The sequence below is a fragment of the Petaurus breviceps genome, unplaced genomic scaffold (genome assembly GCF_028583685.1).
Source record: "Petaurus breviceps papuanus isolate PSGF00001 unplaced genomic scaffold, PetGlider_PUasm1.0 523, whole genome shotgun sequence".
In the NCBI taxonomy this organism is placed as follows: Eukaryota; Metazoa; Chordata; class Mammalia; order Diprotodontia; family Petauridae; genus Petaurus; species Petaurus breviceps.
In genome coordinates this window covers 2,189,553-2,202,902 of record NW_027186356.1, presented here as the reverse complement: position 1 = coordinate 2,202,902, position 13,350 = coordinate 2,189,553, and the positions used below count along the sequence as shown (strand labels likewise).

At 43.7% G+C, this 13,350-nt stretch overlaps 1 protein-coding gene across 1 annotated transcript; it reads left to right on the top strand.

Annotated features, from left to right (window-relative positions):
• Positions 1 to 3,484: 3,484 nt before the first annotated feature.
• On the top strand, positions 3,485 to 9,676 carry ELANE (elastase, neutrophil expressed). The gene is made up of 4 exons (XM_069101943.1): positions 3,485 to 3,657; positions 4,880 to 5,021; positions 6,450 to 6,680; positions 9,378 to 9,676. The coding sequence occupies exons 1-4, from the start codon at positions 3,563 to 3,565 to the stop codon at positions 9,585 to 9,587; spliced, it is 678 nt and encodes a 225-aa protein (XP_068958044.1). The 5' UTR covers positions 3,485 to 3,562; the 3' UTR covers positions 9,588 to 9,676.
• The last annotated feature ends 3,674 nt before the right edge of the window (positions 9,677 to 13,350 follow it).

The following is a 13,350-nucleotide window of genomic DNA, read 5'->3' as shown; positions in this document are numbered from 1 at the left end:
TGCCTGTCTGTCTGCTCACTTGTCTGTCTGTCTGCCCACCTGTTTGTCTGTCTGCCTGCCCACCTGTCTGTCTGTCTGCCTGCCTACCTGTCTGTCTGTCTTCTTGCCCACCTGTCTGCCTGCCTGCCTATTTGTCTGCCTGCCCACCTGTTTGTCTGTCTAGCACTAGAAAGATCAAGGCTAGCAGGTGGTAGGTGAGAGACAGTAGAAGACACAGGGAAATTCCAACCATAGATATCTAGGGCAAGGAGAAAGAGTCAGTAATTTATTAATTAATTCATACCAATATTATCACCCAAGGCACTTCTTAGAGGGGGATTAGTTACAGATCATAGAGCTAGGTGGTGCTTTAGAACATGGAATGGTAGAGTTGGAAGACGGGCAGACAGACAGATAACTAGAAAGATAGCTGGATGGACAGATGGCTAGGAAAGTAGGCAGATAGATGATGAAGCATTTATTAGGCACCTACTATGAATGAGGCACCGTGCTAAGGAGTTCAGGGTATGAAATATAGAATGTTAGAACTGGGATGTGCCTTAGAATATAGAGTACAGACTGTCAGAGCTAGAAAGGATCTGATAACATAGAACCTAGAATGCTGGTATTGGGAGGGACCTCAGAGAATTGAAAATAGTAGGTTGGGACTGAGAGGAACCTTAGAATATAAAGCACAAAATATAAGGCAAGAGGAACCTTCTAACATGGAAGGTTAGAATGGAAGAAATATCAGAAGATAGGAACATGGCATTTCAGAACGGGAAGGTAGTGGTGAACATAGAACACAGAATATCAGCAGGAAGCATCTTGGAGCCTAAAACCTAGAATATTACAACTAGGAGGGACCTTAGAATGTGTAAGCCAGGGTGTCCCCAAAGTCTAAGACTAAGATCATATATATAGGGAACCCTATAGTAGAGATTGAGGATCTGCTAGGATAAGAAACAAGAAACAGAGACTATTAAAATGGGAAAGGAAACTTTAGAACATGGAATGTCAGACATAGAAGAAGGGACCTTAGGACAGAGGGAAAGTACATTAGAGCTAGAAGGAAACTTAGAACATAGAATTCTAGAGCTGAGACAGTCTTTTGAAGCTTAGATATAGAAATCTCAAAGCTGGGAGGGGTCTCAGAACACAGAACATAGAATTTCTGAGCCAGAAGCATAGAAAGTCAAAGGTGGAAGAACCTTAGAACTCAGGGTCCTTAGAACATAGAAATCAGAGTTGGAAGGTGCATTAGAATATAGAACATAGAATATTTGAGCAAGAAAGGACCTTTGAGTGCAAAGCACAATAGCATGAGTTGGAAGGAAGTTCGAAACATAGAACATATAATGATAATAGTAACAATGGCTGGCATTTACTTAGTGACTTAAGTACTTTCAAAGTACTTTACAAGTAATATCTTAGTTGATATTCCACTGACTTCTGAAGAGGGGGCTAGGCTAAGTATGGTCCCTTCAAGATCAAGTAGGATGTGGTGCCCCCAGTTGGGGTGAGCTCCCCAGTACTGTACATATTCAAACAGAAGTTGCATGAGGGATTCATGTATATATTATGGTTAATGGGTCTAGATCAGAGGTGGGGAACCTGCAGCCTTGAGGGCACATATGGCCTTCGAGTCTTTGGGTGCGATCTTTTGACTGAGTCCAAGTTTTACAGAACAAATTCTTTTATTAAGGGAATTTGTTCCATGAAGCTTGGATTCAGTCAAAGGGCTGCACTTAAGGACCTAGAGGGCCACATGTGGCCTAGAGTTTGCAGGTTCCCCACCCTTGAGGGGGTACATATAGAGTACAGACTGTCAGAGCTAGAAATAACTGATAACACAGAACCTAGAATGCCAGAATTGGGAAGGACCTCAGAGAATAGAAAATAATAGGCCAGGGAGGAACCTTAGAATACAAAGCACAGAATGTAAGACAAGAGGAACCTTCCAACATGGAAGGTTCCACTCCAGTTGGATAGATGCTGGGCCTGGAGTCAAGAAGACTTCAGTTCAAATCTGGCCTCAGTCACTTGCTAGCTGTGTGACCTTGGGCAAGTCACTTAAATTCTGTCTGCCTCAGTTTCCTCAACTATCAAATGGGTATCATAGTAGCACCTACCCCCCTAACGGTATCATGAGGATAAAGCTAGATTACATAGCTAAAGGGTTTTACAAACCTTAAAAAGCTATGTTTGATAAAGTGCTATTATTACAGCTTTAAAACAATCCTTTTCGTCAGCCCTCACCAACCTCAGTTCATTCTGGGCATTAACATTCCTGACCTGTCTTCACAGGATGGCTCTTCTCTTTGTATAATTTTTCTCCTGCTATCATATTTTGCATGTCTTAAAAATCTCAGCTGTTTAATGAGCTCCCTCTGCAGCCACATTATCCTTTCTAGACAAGTCACTCTTGTCTAAAACCATCACGACATGGCTTCTCTTTCTGTATGGTCAGCATTTCATTCTTGAGAACTTCCTATCCCTCTCGGGCTGACTTTCCCCATAGAATTTTAGACCACAATATCATATTCACTCTTTCTTTAGACACTTTAAAATCTAAAATCTAGACTGGGTACCCAGATTCTAGGTTGGGACAGTTGCTGCCCTCAAATATTCCCATCCTTTCTGTCTCAGCATCTAGTTCTCTCTTATGAATGAGAAGAGGGTTCAGAACCTCCTCACTTCACACACACACACACACAAACACACACCCACACACACACACAAACAACCTCACTTCCTATTCTTTTTAAGGGTGAAGCAGTAATTATACTCCTCTGGATAGCTAGGAGTTCAGGCTGAAGCTTCTGGGGAATGACAGCCATAGGTTCAGGGATGAAACATCCAGAAAAGATGTCAGGAATCCAGGATTCTAAGGATTTCTAAATCTGCTATTAAATCTTGGGGAAATACTGGAGAAAGTAAATACCTCTTTGAGCCCAAGGGTGGTTGTATACAGAGGCTGACAATGACGGACAATAGATAGAAGGAGGGAGAAACTTTGTTTTTTTAATTATTAATTTATTTTTACATTCATTTTTTTTAAATGTTGAATTCTAAATTCTTTTTCTCCCTCCCTCCCATCTCTCTCCTACCCATTGTGAAGGCAAAAACTGTGATGGCAATTATCTGTGTGAAATCATGCAAAATAAGCATTACCTGTGTTGTTAAACAAAACAAGAAAAATTTTAAAAGTGAAAAATTTATGCTTCAATCTGCTTTCAGACTTCATCAGTTCTTTCTCTGGAGGTGGATAGCATCAGGAGTCCTTTGGAATTGTCTTGAATCATTGTATTGCTGAGATATAGGCTAAGGCATTCACAGTTGATCATTGTATAATATTGCTACTACTGTGTACAATGTTTTCCTGGTTCTGCTCACTTTACTTTGCATCCGTTCATATAAGTGAGGCTTTGTGAAGAAACAGGAGTCAGGGAGAAGGGGGAATGGATCTAGCTTTTCACTGTCCTTATGGCCTTCTGACCTTGTCTTTCTGATCCTATTAGGTACAGTTCTGGGCTCAGAGATCGTGGGAGGAAGGACAGCTGTTCCTCATTCTCGCCCGTACATGGCATCTCTGCAGCAACGTGGTAATCACTTCTGTGGGGGTACGCTGATCCATCCTCGGTTTGTGATGACCGCAGCCCACTGCCTGAGTGGCATGTGAGTAATCAAAGGGGGTGGGGCAGAATGCACCTGCCCCAGGGAGCGGAATAGAGGACTCTGACAGGCAGCATCCTATGGGAATGCAACCAATGTATGGGGGAATAGCTCCATCACCAAGGCCCCAACAGTGGAAGTAGCTGGCCCTGGGTACACAATGAGTTTCCTCAGCTGTTAAAATGAGTCCAGTTTGGACTAGGTAGTCTCTAAGGAACATTCAAGTTCTAACATTCTTATGTTTCAAGGTTCCTTACAACTCTGACATTCTATGTCCTAAGACCCTTCCAGTTCTGACATCCTGTGTCTAAATTTCCTCCCACTTCTGACATTCTGGATTCTAGCTCTAGTATGTTCCAGAGTTCCTTCCAGCTGTAACATTCTGTTCTAAAGGAGCCCTCAGCTCTGACATTCTGTGTCCTAAGGTCCCCCTCCCCAGCTCTGATATTCTGTGTCCTAAGGGCCCCTTAGTTCTAAAATGTTCCAGAGTTCCTTCCAGCTCTGACATTCTTAATGCTAAGGTCCCTCCCTACTCTAATATTCTGGGTTCTAGATCTAGTACATTTGATGGCTCCTTCCAGCTTTGCATCATGTGTTCAAAGGTGTCAGTTCTTGGGAACTCTTACCCAGGTCAGGGGATGAGTGAAGGGCTCAGAAACTCTTGCCAGAAACCTGTCACTGGGTTTGTGAGACAGAGATATCAATACAAATCCTATGATTTTTTTCTGTGCCCCAAATCTTTGATAATTTGTAGTGAAACTCAGCGAATGAGCCTTCATGTGATAGAAGAGAATAAGTGCTATGGAAAGACCACTTCCTCTGGGGTCAGAGCTCTAAAATATTTTTTGACTGACTATTTGGCTATGTGGCCTTAAGAAAAATCCCTTCTTACTCTGATATCCTAGGAGTTCATAATTCTGTAAGAAGAGGGAGGAGAGGAGACAAGACTCATGGAACCTAACCAGAGCCAAAGTTTTCGGAGCATCCCTGCCCCTCCCCCCAAACCTATACTTTGCCTCACTCTCTTCCTCCCAGCTGCCCTAAGGGATGGGGGATGGGGAGTGGGTAGCCAATTGACTAGCATGTCTGGATTCTCTGCAAGAGCTGGAAATCTGGATTTTAAAACTGGTCCAGGCCTGGATGATGGCTAGAGTTGATGTCTACCCAGCTGGGCCTCTCTCATACTGTCTCTGGCCTTCATTCCAAGCTTTTCTTCCCAACTTAGAAGCCCTCAGCGTGTGCAGGTGGTGTTGGGGGCCCACAACCTGCGAAGACAAGAGCGCACCCAGCAGAGGCTTCGAATTCAGAGAGTCTTTGAAAATGGATTCAACCCTCAGACCCTGCGGAATGATATTGTGATACTGCAGGTATGTGACATGGGAAGGAGTGGGGGGATGGGGCCTGGAGGCAGGGATCCAAGGGGCTCAGGGCCATGGAGAATTAATGGAAGATCCAAAATCCTGGCTCGGACACCAAGAAGCTATGACTTTACCCTTCTCCAGGCCTCAGTTTTGTCACCTGTAGAATGGTCATCATAATACACTCCTTCTTTCTTTCCCTCCCAAAGCTGTTGAAGACAGATTGCTTCATTAACCAAGGGCTATAAGAAATGGAAGCTAGAGTTGTTTCTTATAAGTAGAAATCAAAGGTCTATAGACTCTTGACAACAATAACTCACTTTCCTGTGGGTGGGGGGAGCTTTATTTAAGGTTCACTTTCCTTACAACAAAGTCCTATCCACACCACACCGCTATTTCAAGGCAACACGTCCAGGGGGAAAAACTCTGAAAAGCAGCCATTAACTAAGTCAGGGCAATCAGGGTACTGTCTCAGAGCACTGAAGTTTAGAGGGCACAAAAAATTCATAATGATCATTTTTTTAAATGGTGAAGTTCAGAAAATAGTTCCATTTACATTTTGACATCCCATTCGTCCTTTTAGCAGAGTAGAATCTAGTTGGCAAGAATTGATTCACCATGAGATAGCACCTATGGCAATGAAGTTGGGAAACCCTGGGTTCAAATCCTACCTCAGACACTTAACTGTGAGACTCTGGGCAAGTCACATAATCTCTGTTTGCCTCAGTTTCCTCATCTGCAAAATGAGAAGTTTGAACTCGATGACCACTTGGGTCCCGTTGAGATCTAAATCTATGATCCTATGCACTACCAGATGGTCTCGCTTCCTGCTACTCTCATCTCATACCCACCCTGACCTCTGTCATGATAGCATAAGAGGTAAAGAATACTCTGTAAGTCAGTGGCCTCACTATGTGTTAAGGCTCTGTCTCCCTACTACAAGTCTCTTCCCCCATTCTATAAAGGGTCTCTCATCTCCACAGGGGACCTGGTGCCCTGGGTTTTCTCCCCTTCTCAACCCTCCCCCAACTATGGTGGATTTGGAAGTTCATTAATATTTCTTACACCTGGAGCCAAAATGGCTCTGGATTCATCTGAATCTGAACCCTGGCTTTTCTGCTTGCTACCTGTGTGATCCTGAACACATTGTTTAACTTCTCTTAGTTTCTTCAGCTGTAAAATGAAAAGGGGGGGGGGCTAGACGACCTTTAAGGTCTCTCCCAGCTAGTACAGGATCCCACCTAGGCAGGGAAATTACAAGGATTATACTCATTCTCACAGTCACCTTCCCTTTCCTAGTCTCCACTTCCACCTTCTTCTTCTCTCACTTCACTGTGACATGACCAGTCAGGGCTCCAAATCTGGGCCAGCCCTAACTGACCACTAGGCTGACCAGCTTCATCTCTGTGTCTGTTTCTGCCTCCTCCTCCCCCCCAGCTGGAAGGTGCAGCCTCCACCAATGCCAACGTCCAGGTGGCCCGGCTCCCCCAGCAAGGCCAGAACGTGAGAGTTGGAAGCCAGTGCCTGGCCATGGGATGGGGGCGACTGGGCAACAACAGGAATTCACCTGCCCAGCTGCAGGAGCTCAACGTGACCACAGTTACCGCTCTCTGCCCCACCACCAACCTCTGCACGCTGGTACCCCGCCGCCGGGCTGGAATCTGTTTTGTAAGCATCCCCCCACCCCAAGTCTGACCCTTGTCCTCCTCTCCTCCACTCAAGTCTAGACCCTGTCCCAACTGCTTCCAGCCCCTAGCTCCTGTCATGGGCCCACTAGGGAGAACATCCAATGGACTCAACAGAACTCAGTAGCATAATGGGATACAGATGAAGACCCCTGGATTTGGAGTGGACACTTCTTGGTGTGACTCTCCACCTGTGTTTCTCTGGGAGGGGGGGGCACCTAGGTGGCCAGTGGATTGGGGCAGACTGCTGGGCATGGAGTAAGGAGGACCTGAGTTCAAATCCTGTCTCAGACACTTACTAGCTGTGTGACCATGGGCAACTCACTTAAATTCCCTCTGCCTCAATTTCCTCATCATAAAACAGGGCTAGTAATAGTAGCACTTACCCCCCGTGGTTGTTGTGAGGCCTAAAGGACATAATATTTGCAAAGTGCCTAGCACAGTGCCCTGTATGTTATAGAAATACTGTTCTCTTCACCTCACGCTGAGGGGGGTGCACTAGATGGGTTCGAAGGGTCTCTTCTATCAAGGGTGAGTAAGCGAGGGAGTCTTCGGGAGCTCCCAGGCCTTGAGGGAGACCTATAAGATCAAAGAGAGAAACAAGAATCAAGGGCTGAATGATGGGGATGGGGGTGGAGGTATATGAAGTAGGAGGGAGACTGCCCATTGTAGGGGAAAGTCCTTTAAATTTGGAATCAAGAGCCAGGTTCCAATCCCATTTCTGCTATTTGGGAGCTAATTGACCCTAGGCAGGCAACCAAGCCTCAGTTTCCTCATCTCTAAGGTAGACGTCATCATACTTTGGCTTTCAGAGCTGGGGACCTTCAGCACACAACTGAATACAGCAACTATTTATTGGGCACCCACTGTGTACCAGTCACTGTGAAAGACACTGGTATACAAAGACAAAGACAAAAACAAAACACAGAGCAGGCATATTGGTGAAGCACTTAGCACATTGTGTGGCTCACAGTTGGGGCTATATAAATGATTATTTCTTTCCCCAATCCCTGCCCTGAGGAGAATGACATGGACATGGACCCAGCTATGCTTTAGCAAGATTATTCCACTGATTAGCTGGGGGACCTTGTATTTAACAAGCATTTATGAAGTGCTTACTATGTACTAGGCACTTTGCTGGCTGCCAAGGCTACAAAGACAGAACTAGACATGGTTCCTGCCTTCAAGCAGTTTGTGATCTATTAGAAGGTTGGACTGGAAGGTCTCTGAGGTGCCTTCTAGCTAGATCCTATGAACATGGGCACAGATGCATAAGTGCAAATATAAAGTGATCCTCATAACAGCCTCGTAAAATGGATACTTCATTATTCCCATTTTTCAGATGAAGAAACTGAGGTTGAGGGAGGTTAAGCAGCTTGCCCAAAGTCACTCATCTTGTAATCATCTGAGGTAGGAATAGAACTCAGATCTTCTTGGCTCAGCACTCACCCGTGATGCCAGCTAAGAGCTTCAAAATAGGTACAGAATAATTTGGGGGTGAGTGGAACACCAGCAACTAAGATACTCAAGAAAATTCGTTTGATGGAGGAGGCACCTGAGCTGGGTCTTGGGGAGACTCTTCTTTATGCACTTTCTCAGTTATAAAATAAGCAAAAAGGATGAGATGATCTCTTATCCCTTCCATCTCAAAGCCCTATAGTCCTAAGAGATCCCTCCCAGCTTGGAGAGCAAAGAAGGCTTCCTGGAAGAGATGTCCCCTGAGCTGAACCTTAACATATGGGGAAGATGTGGGTAGCCAGGGATATATGGACAGGGGATGGGGGCCTCTGGGAAAGAACAGGACTGTGTTGAGGCAGAATGGGATAGGAGTTGGGGCGAATTTGAGAGGGTGTAGCAGCAAGCACCCTAGCATACCCAGGATGGCTGCTAGCACAGGTTCTTAGATCTGCTTTTCTAAAGGAAAGCAACTCAAAATGGGTTAGCAATCTTACTTTAATCAAACATATATCATTTACCTAATTCAGGGGGAAAAGTCGGCCCCCTGAACTTCAGAGAATACAAACAGAAGTTACAACAGAAAATAACGCAATTAAGCAGACAGGGCTTCCAGCTGTCTGACCATTACATCCATACCTAGTTAGTTACCAGAGAGGGAAGCATCAACATCTGGGTTTTCAAAGCCGGGGTGAAGGTGGGGACGGCACCTCAACGGCTGCCCAGAGTCTCATCTGGCCAAATCACACAACTCTTCCCAAAGTGAGCCCCAAAGCAAAATCTCAGATCAGGGTATATATAGACTTCCCCTGGATCAGAGAATGTCACAACCCTCTTGACCCACTGTTCAATCACAAAGTAACAAGATGTGGGCATTCCTGAAAAACAAGCCTCCCACCACAGGCTCCATGTGACCACATTCAGCCTATTAGGGGGCAGAGTATATTTTCAAATCAGGGAAGGTTCTCAGAGTCACTTAAGCCTGTCAAGGGGCCAAGGGGCAGGGAAAATCTTCAGATTCCCATTATAGAGGGAGAAAGGATGTGTTGTTGGACAACTCAAACCAAAGTCAATAGTCCTAGAGGCTCCAGCGAAGAGGGGCCCTTATCGATGCTGGGGAATCAGATTCAAGTGGAGAAAAGGAAGATGGGGCTAATGTTAGCTCAGTGTTTCTCCTCAGCTCTTCCCCAAACCCTGGCCAACTCTTTCTCTTTGTCTTCTCCAGGGAGACTCTGGGGGACCTTTGATATGTAATGGCATAGTCTATGGCATCGATTCCTTCATTCGAGGAGGCTGTGGCTCCGGCTTTTTTCCTGACAGCTTTGCCCGGGTCTCTGACTACGTCCAGTGGATTAACTCCATCATCCGTGGGCACACAGGCTATGCCCAGTGGTCCTGGAGAAGGATAGCCGCACGGAGGCAGAAGCTTTTCTGACCCTCTTGCCCTCTCCCCACCATGCTGCTGCATACATATGTATACTTTCCCATCCCACAAATGATACAATAAAATTGTCTCCCAATCGTCTTCTCCAGCTGGCATTTCAAAGTTCCATAATGAATTTCTTCTCACTTCCAAAATATGTATGTTGTCACCAGGTGGCAGTCAAGTCAAAGTGTTCCGAGTCAAAGTTTTCTATGGAAATAAAGTCTTCAGCTTAGAGAGAGAGGAATCTAAAAAGGGTAGAGTTTCCCTTTGCCTTTGAAAACCTCTTGGTCTAACCATAGGTACATACAGTTTCATAGGGTAAGAAAACAAAGACAAAATTCCATAATCAAGATAAAAGAGGCATGCAAAGTTTAGGTAACAACTTAGAGTCTAATGATAGAACAAGTCATTTAACTGTTTGGCCAACTCTAGAGAATCATCTTCCTGAAAATCACACAGTCCTTACTGAACCATGCCTAAGGATCTTCCTTTCATCCTAGTCAAAGAGCAACTCAAGAGATATGTCTAGTGATTTAATCAATCAAAAGACATAGCATGTTGCTGTTGTTTAGTCGTGTCTGACTCTTTCTTCATGACCTTATCTGGGGTTTTCTTGGCAAGGATACTGGAGTGGTTTGCCATTTCCTTCTCCAGCTCATTTTGCAGATGAGGAATTTGAGGGAAACAGTGTTAAGTGACTTGCTCAGGGTCCCACAGTCATTAAGTATCTGAGAGCAAATTTGAACTCGGGAAGATGAGTCTTCCTGACTTCAGACCCAGCAATCTATCCACTGTGCTGCCTAGTTGATCCTGTTCTTAAGTATGATCCTTACCCTAATCAGTTTCAGGAAGGACTCCTTCTTGGGATGATCAAGACCATGCTTTTAGAAACCAGTTAGGCTTTCCACAAGAATTAAGCACAAATGACATACATTAGGCCTGGCCACTATGCTCAGCATTGTTTTTTATTCAAGGGAACACTGACTATATCTTCCATTTGAATGGGAACAAGGATACTGGAATCAGATTATTCTTTACTATCTCTAAAGAAGGAAAAAGAGGTGTGTAGTATACTTCCACATCTAGGACTATCTGGAATGGGCTCAGAAGAAAGTTTACTCCTGGATCAGTCACCAGAGAAGAGACAAGGATACAAGAGGTTTTCACCAAATGAAGTAATATTTGTAAAAGAGATTAACACAGTGCTTGCCTCGTAGTAGGTAATTAATAAATTCTTCTTTCTAGAGTGTGGTGGAGCCTTGGCTGAGATAATCTTCAGCCAATAGACTACAGAAGGGAGGGGTACTGATGATCCTGTCAGAAGCATTCTGTTGTGGTACTATGTCCTGACAGTACCAGTACTGGGTTTTTGTCATTTGTCCTAGCTCTGTGAAGAAACAGGAGGGTTTTATCCTCAGTAAAGCAGCTGGTTAATGTGGGTAATGGCCATGGATATAGAGAGGCAGGTTCTCTAGCAGGCTAGTCTGATTGGTTTCCTGCCTTTGATGTCACAGGCAGAAAGGAGCCAGGGAGGTGGTGTTAAACTGAAGGCAGGGGCATGTCTAGAAGAGAGGAAGCCAAGCACATACAGGGTTAAAGATATAAAAATGGACTAAAAAATCTAGTTAGGGGGACTACCACAGGTGGGAAATTCACTTATGCAGTGACATTCTACTTTTGATCATTATTATTTTAACAACTCTGATTATTAGGATGTTTTCCTTTGTGTTAACTGAAATTTGTCTCTTTGCAACTTAAAAGACAGAGAGAATGTAGATAGGAAGGGATGTTCAGGGATGGAGGACTCTGACTTTCTTTATATCTCTAGCACTTAGCAAAATGCTTGGCACAGAGTAAGTACTTAACAAAAGTTTGTGGACTGATTAGGACTGGTCCCAAAGGGGAGCAAGGAAACTGAGCTCCTACCTCACACTTATCAGACTAGCAAAGATTACAAAAGAAGAAAATGGCAAATATTAAAGGGGCCAAGGGGAAAAGAGATATACTAGTTCATTGTTGGTAGAACTGCAAATTGGTCCAGTCATTCCACAAAGCAATTTAGAACTATGTTAAGAAAATTACCAAACTTACTCTTTGATCTAACTACATCACTACCAGGCTTATGTCCCAAAGAAATCAAAGAAAGAAGGAAGGGATCTATGATGAAATAATCAAGGAAACAAAGGTTTAAGCTGCTGAGCATATCAATTTATTAAGCAATGCATGCCAATTACATTACAAATCAAGATCAGGTTTCCTCAGCTTGGCACAGACCTCCAAATACTAGACAGATTTTTATGCATTAAAAGAAAACAATTAACAAGATATAAACCATAATACAAGATTAGGTTATCTGACTTCTAATTGGAGGAAAGATTAGGAGTTTGCTGAGTTGGGAGGGGAAGAAAAATGAATGCAATTCCCAGAAATTGGAAAAAGAGGTGTCCCACTGACCCTCAAGTGTCTGTATTTAATCAAAGGAACAAGGAAACAGTAACTGATTAACCAATATGAGGCCAGTTTTCAGATAAGACATGAGTTGCTTGAGATGCATAATTGTCAGAAAACTCCTTGTATCAATCTTTGAATCTGACTGGGTTTCTGATTAGCATGATCTAGGTCCTTAGTTAAAGATCTCTAAGCAACAGGTAGAAGTGGTCCAGCTTCCCAGACACACAAGGTTAGGTTCAAACAATGCAATAAAGTTTTCTCATAAGACATAAATTGGACTGGACCCATCATTGAATAGAAAGGGAACTGAGCCAGCTCCAGAAGGGAATCACAAGATGAAGTCAGTGTGGTTCACTCAGTTCCCACACCTGAGAGCAGGGACTGATTTTTAGCATTCTTATATTCCTAGTGCTTATCAAAGTGCCTGGCATATATAATAGGTGCTTAATAAATGCTTGTTGGCTAAACTGACTGTGTCGTCTTCGTTCTCTGGACTTGTGGCTTATTGCACTGACCAGAATTCTAAAGTCTTTCAAAGTTGTTTTTTTCTGTGATGCTGTTATCATCATAATTTTCCCCTTAGTTCACACTTCACTCTGCAGCAATTCAGCAATTCACAGAGATCTTCTCAGCTCCCTCTGAAACTGTCCATTTTGTTGTTTCTTATGGCACAAAAGTACTCCATTACACCCATGTAAGTAAAGGTTGCCAGAAGAAATAGCAACAATCTCAGATACACAGACGACGCTATTCTGATGGCAGAAAGTGAAGGAGGATTGAGAAGCCTCTTGATGTAGGTGAAAGAGGAGAGTGTAAAAGCATTAAGAGATTGGCAACTGGTCCATCACTTCCTGGCAAATAGAGAGGGAAGAAATGGAAGCAGTGTCAGACTTTATATTCTGGGGCTCAATGATCACTGCAGATGGAGACTGAAGCCATGAAATTCAAAGATTTTTTGCTCCTTGGAAGGAAAGCTGTATAGCATACCAGAAAACAGAGACAATCCCCTTGTCAACAAAGCCATGGTTTTTCCAGTACCAATGTATGACTATGAGAGTTTTATTATAAGGAAAAAGCTGAGTGCCATAGAATCAACATTTTCTAATTGTGGTGCTGGAGAAGACTTTTGAGAGTTTCTTGGACAGCAAGGAGATCAAATCAGTCAATAATTAAAGAAATTAATTCAGGCTATTCATTGAAAGGTCAAATACTGAACCTGAAGCTTAAATACTTTGGCTACATAATGAGAAGATGGGACTCATTAGAAAAGACCCTGATGTTGGGAAAGATGGAAGGCAAAAGGAAAAGGGTATGGTAGAGG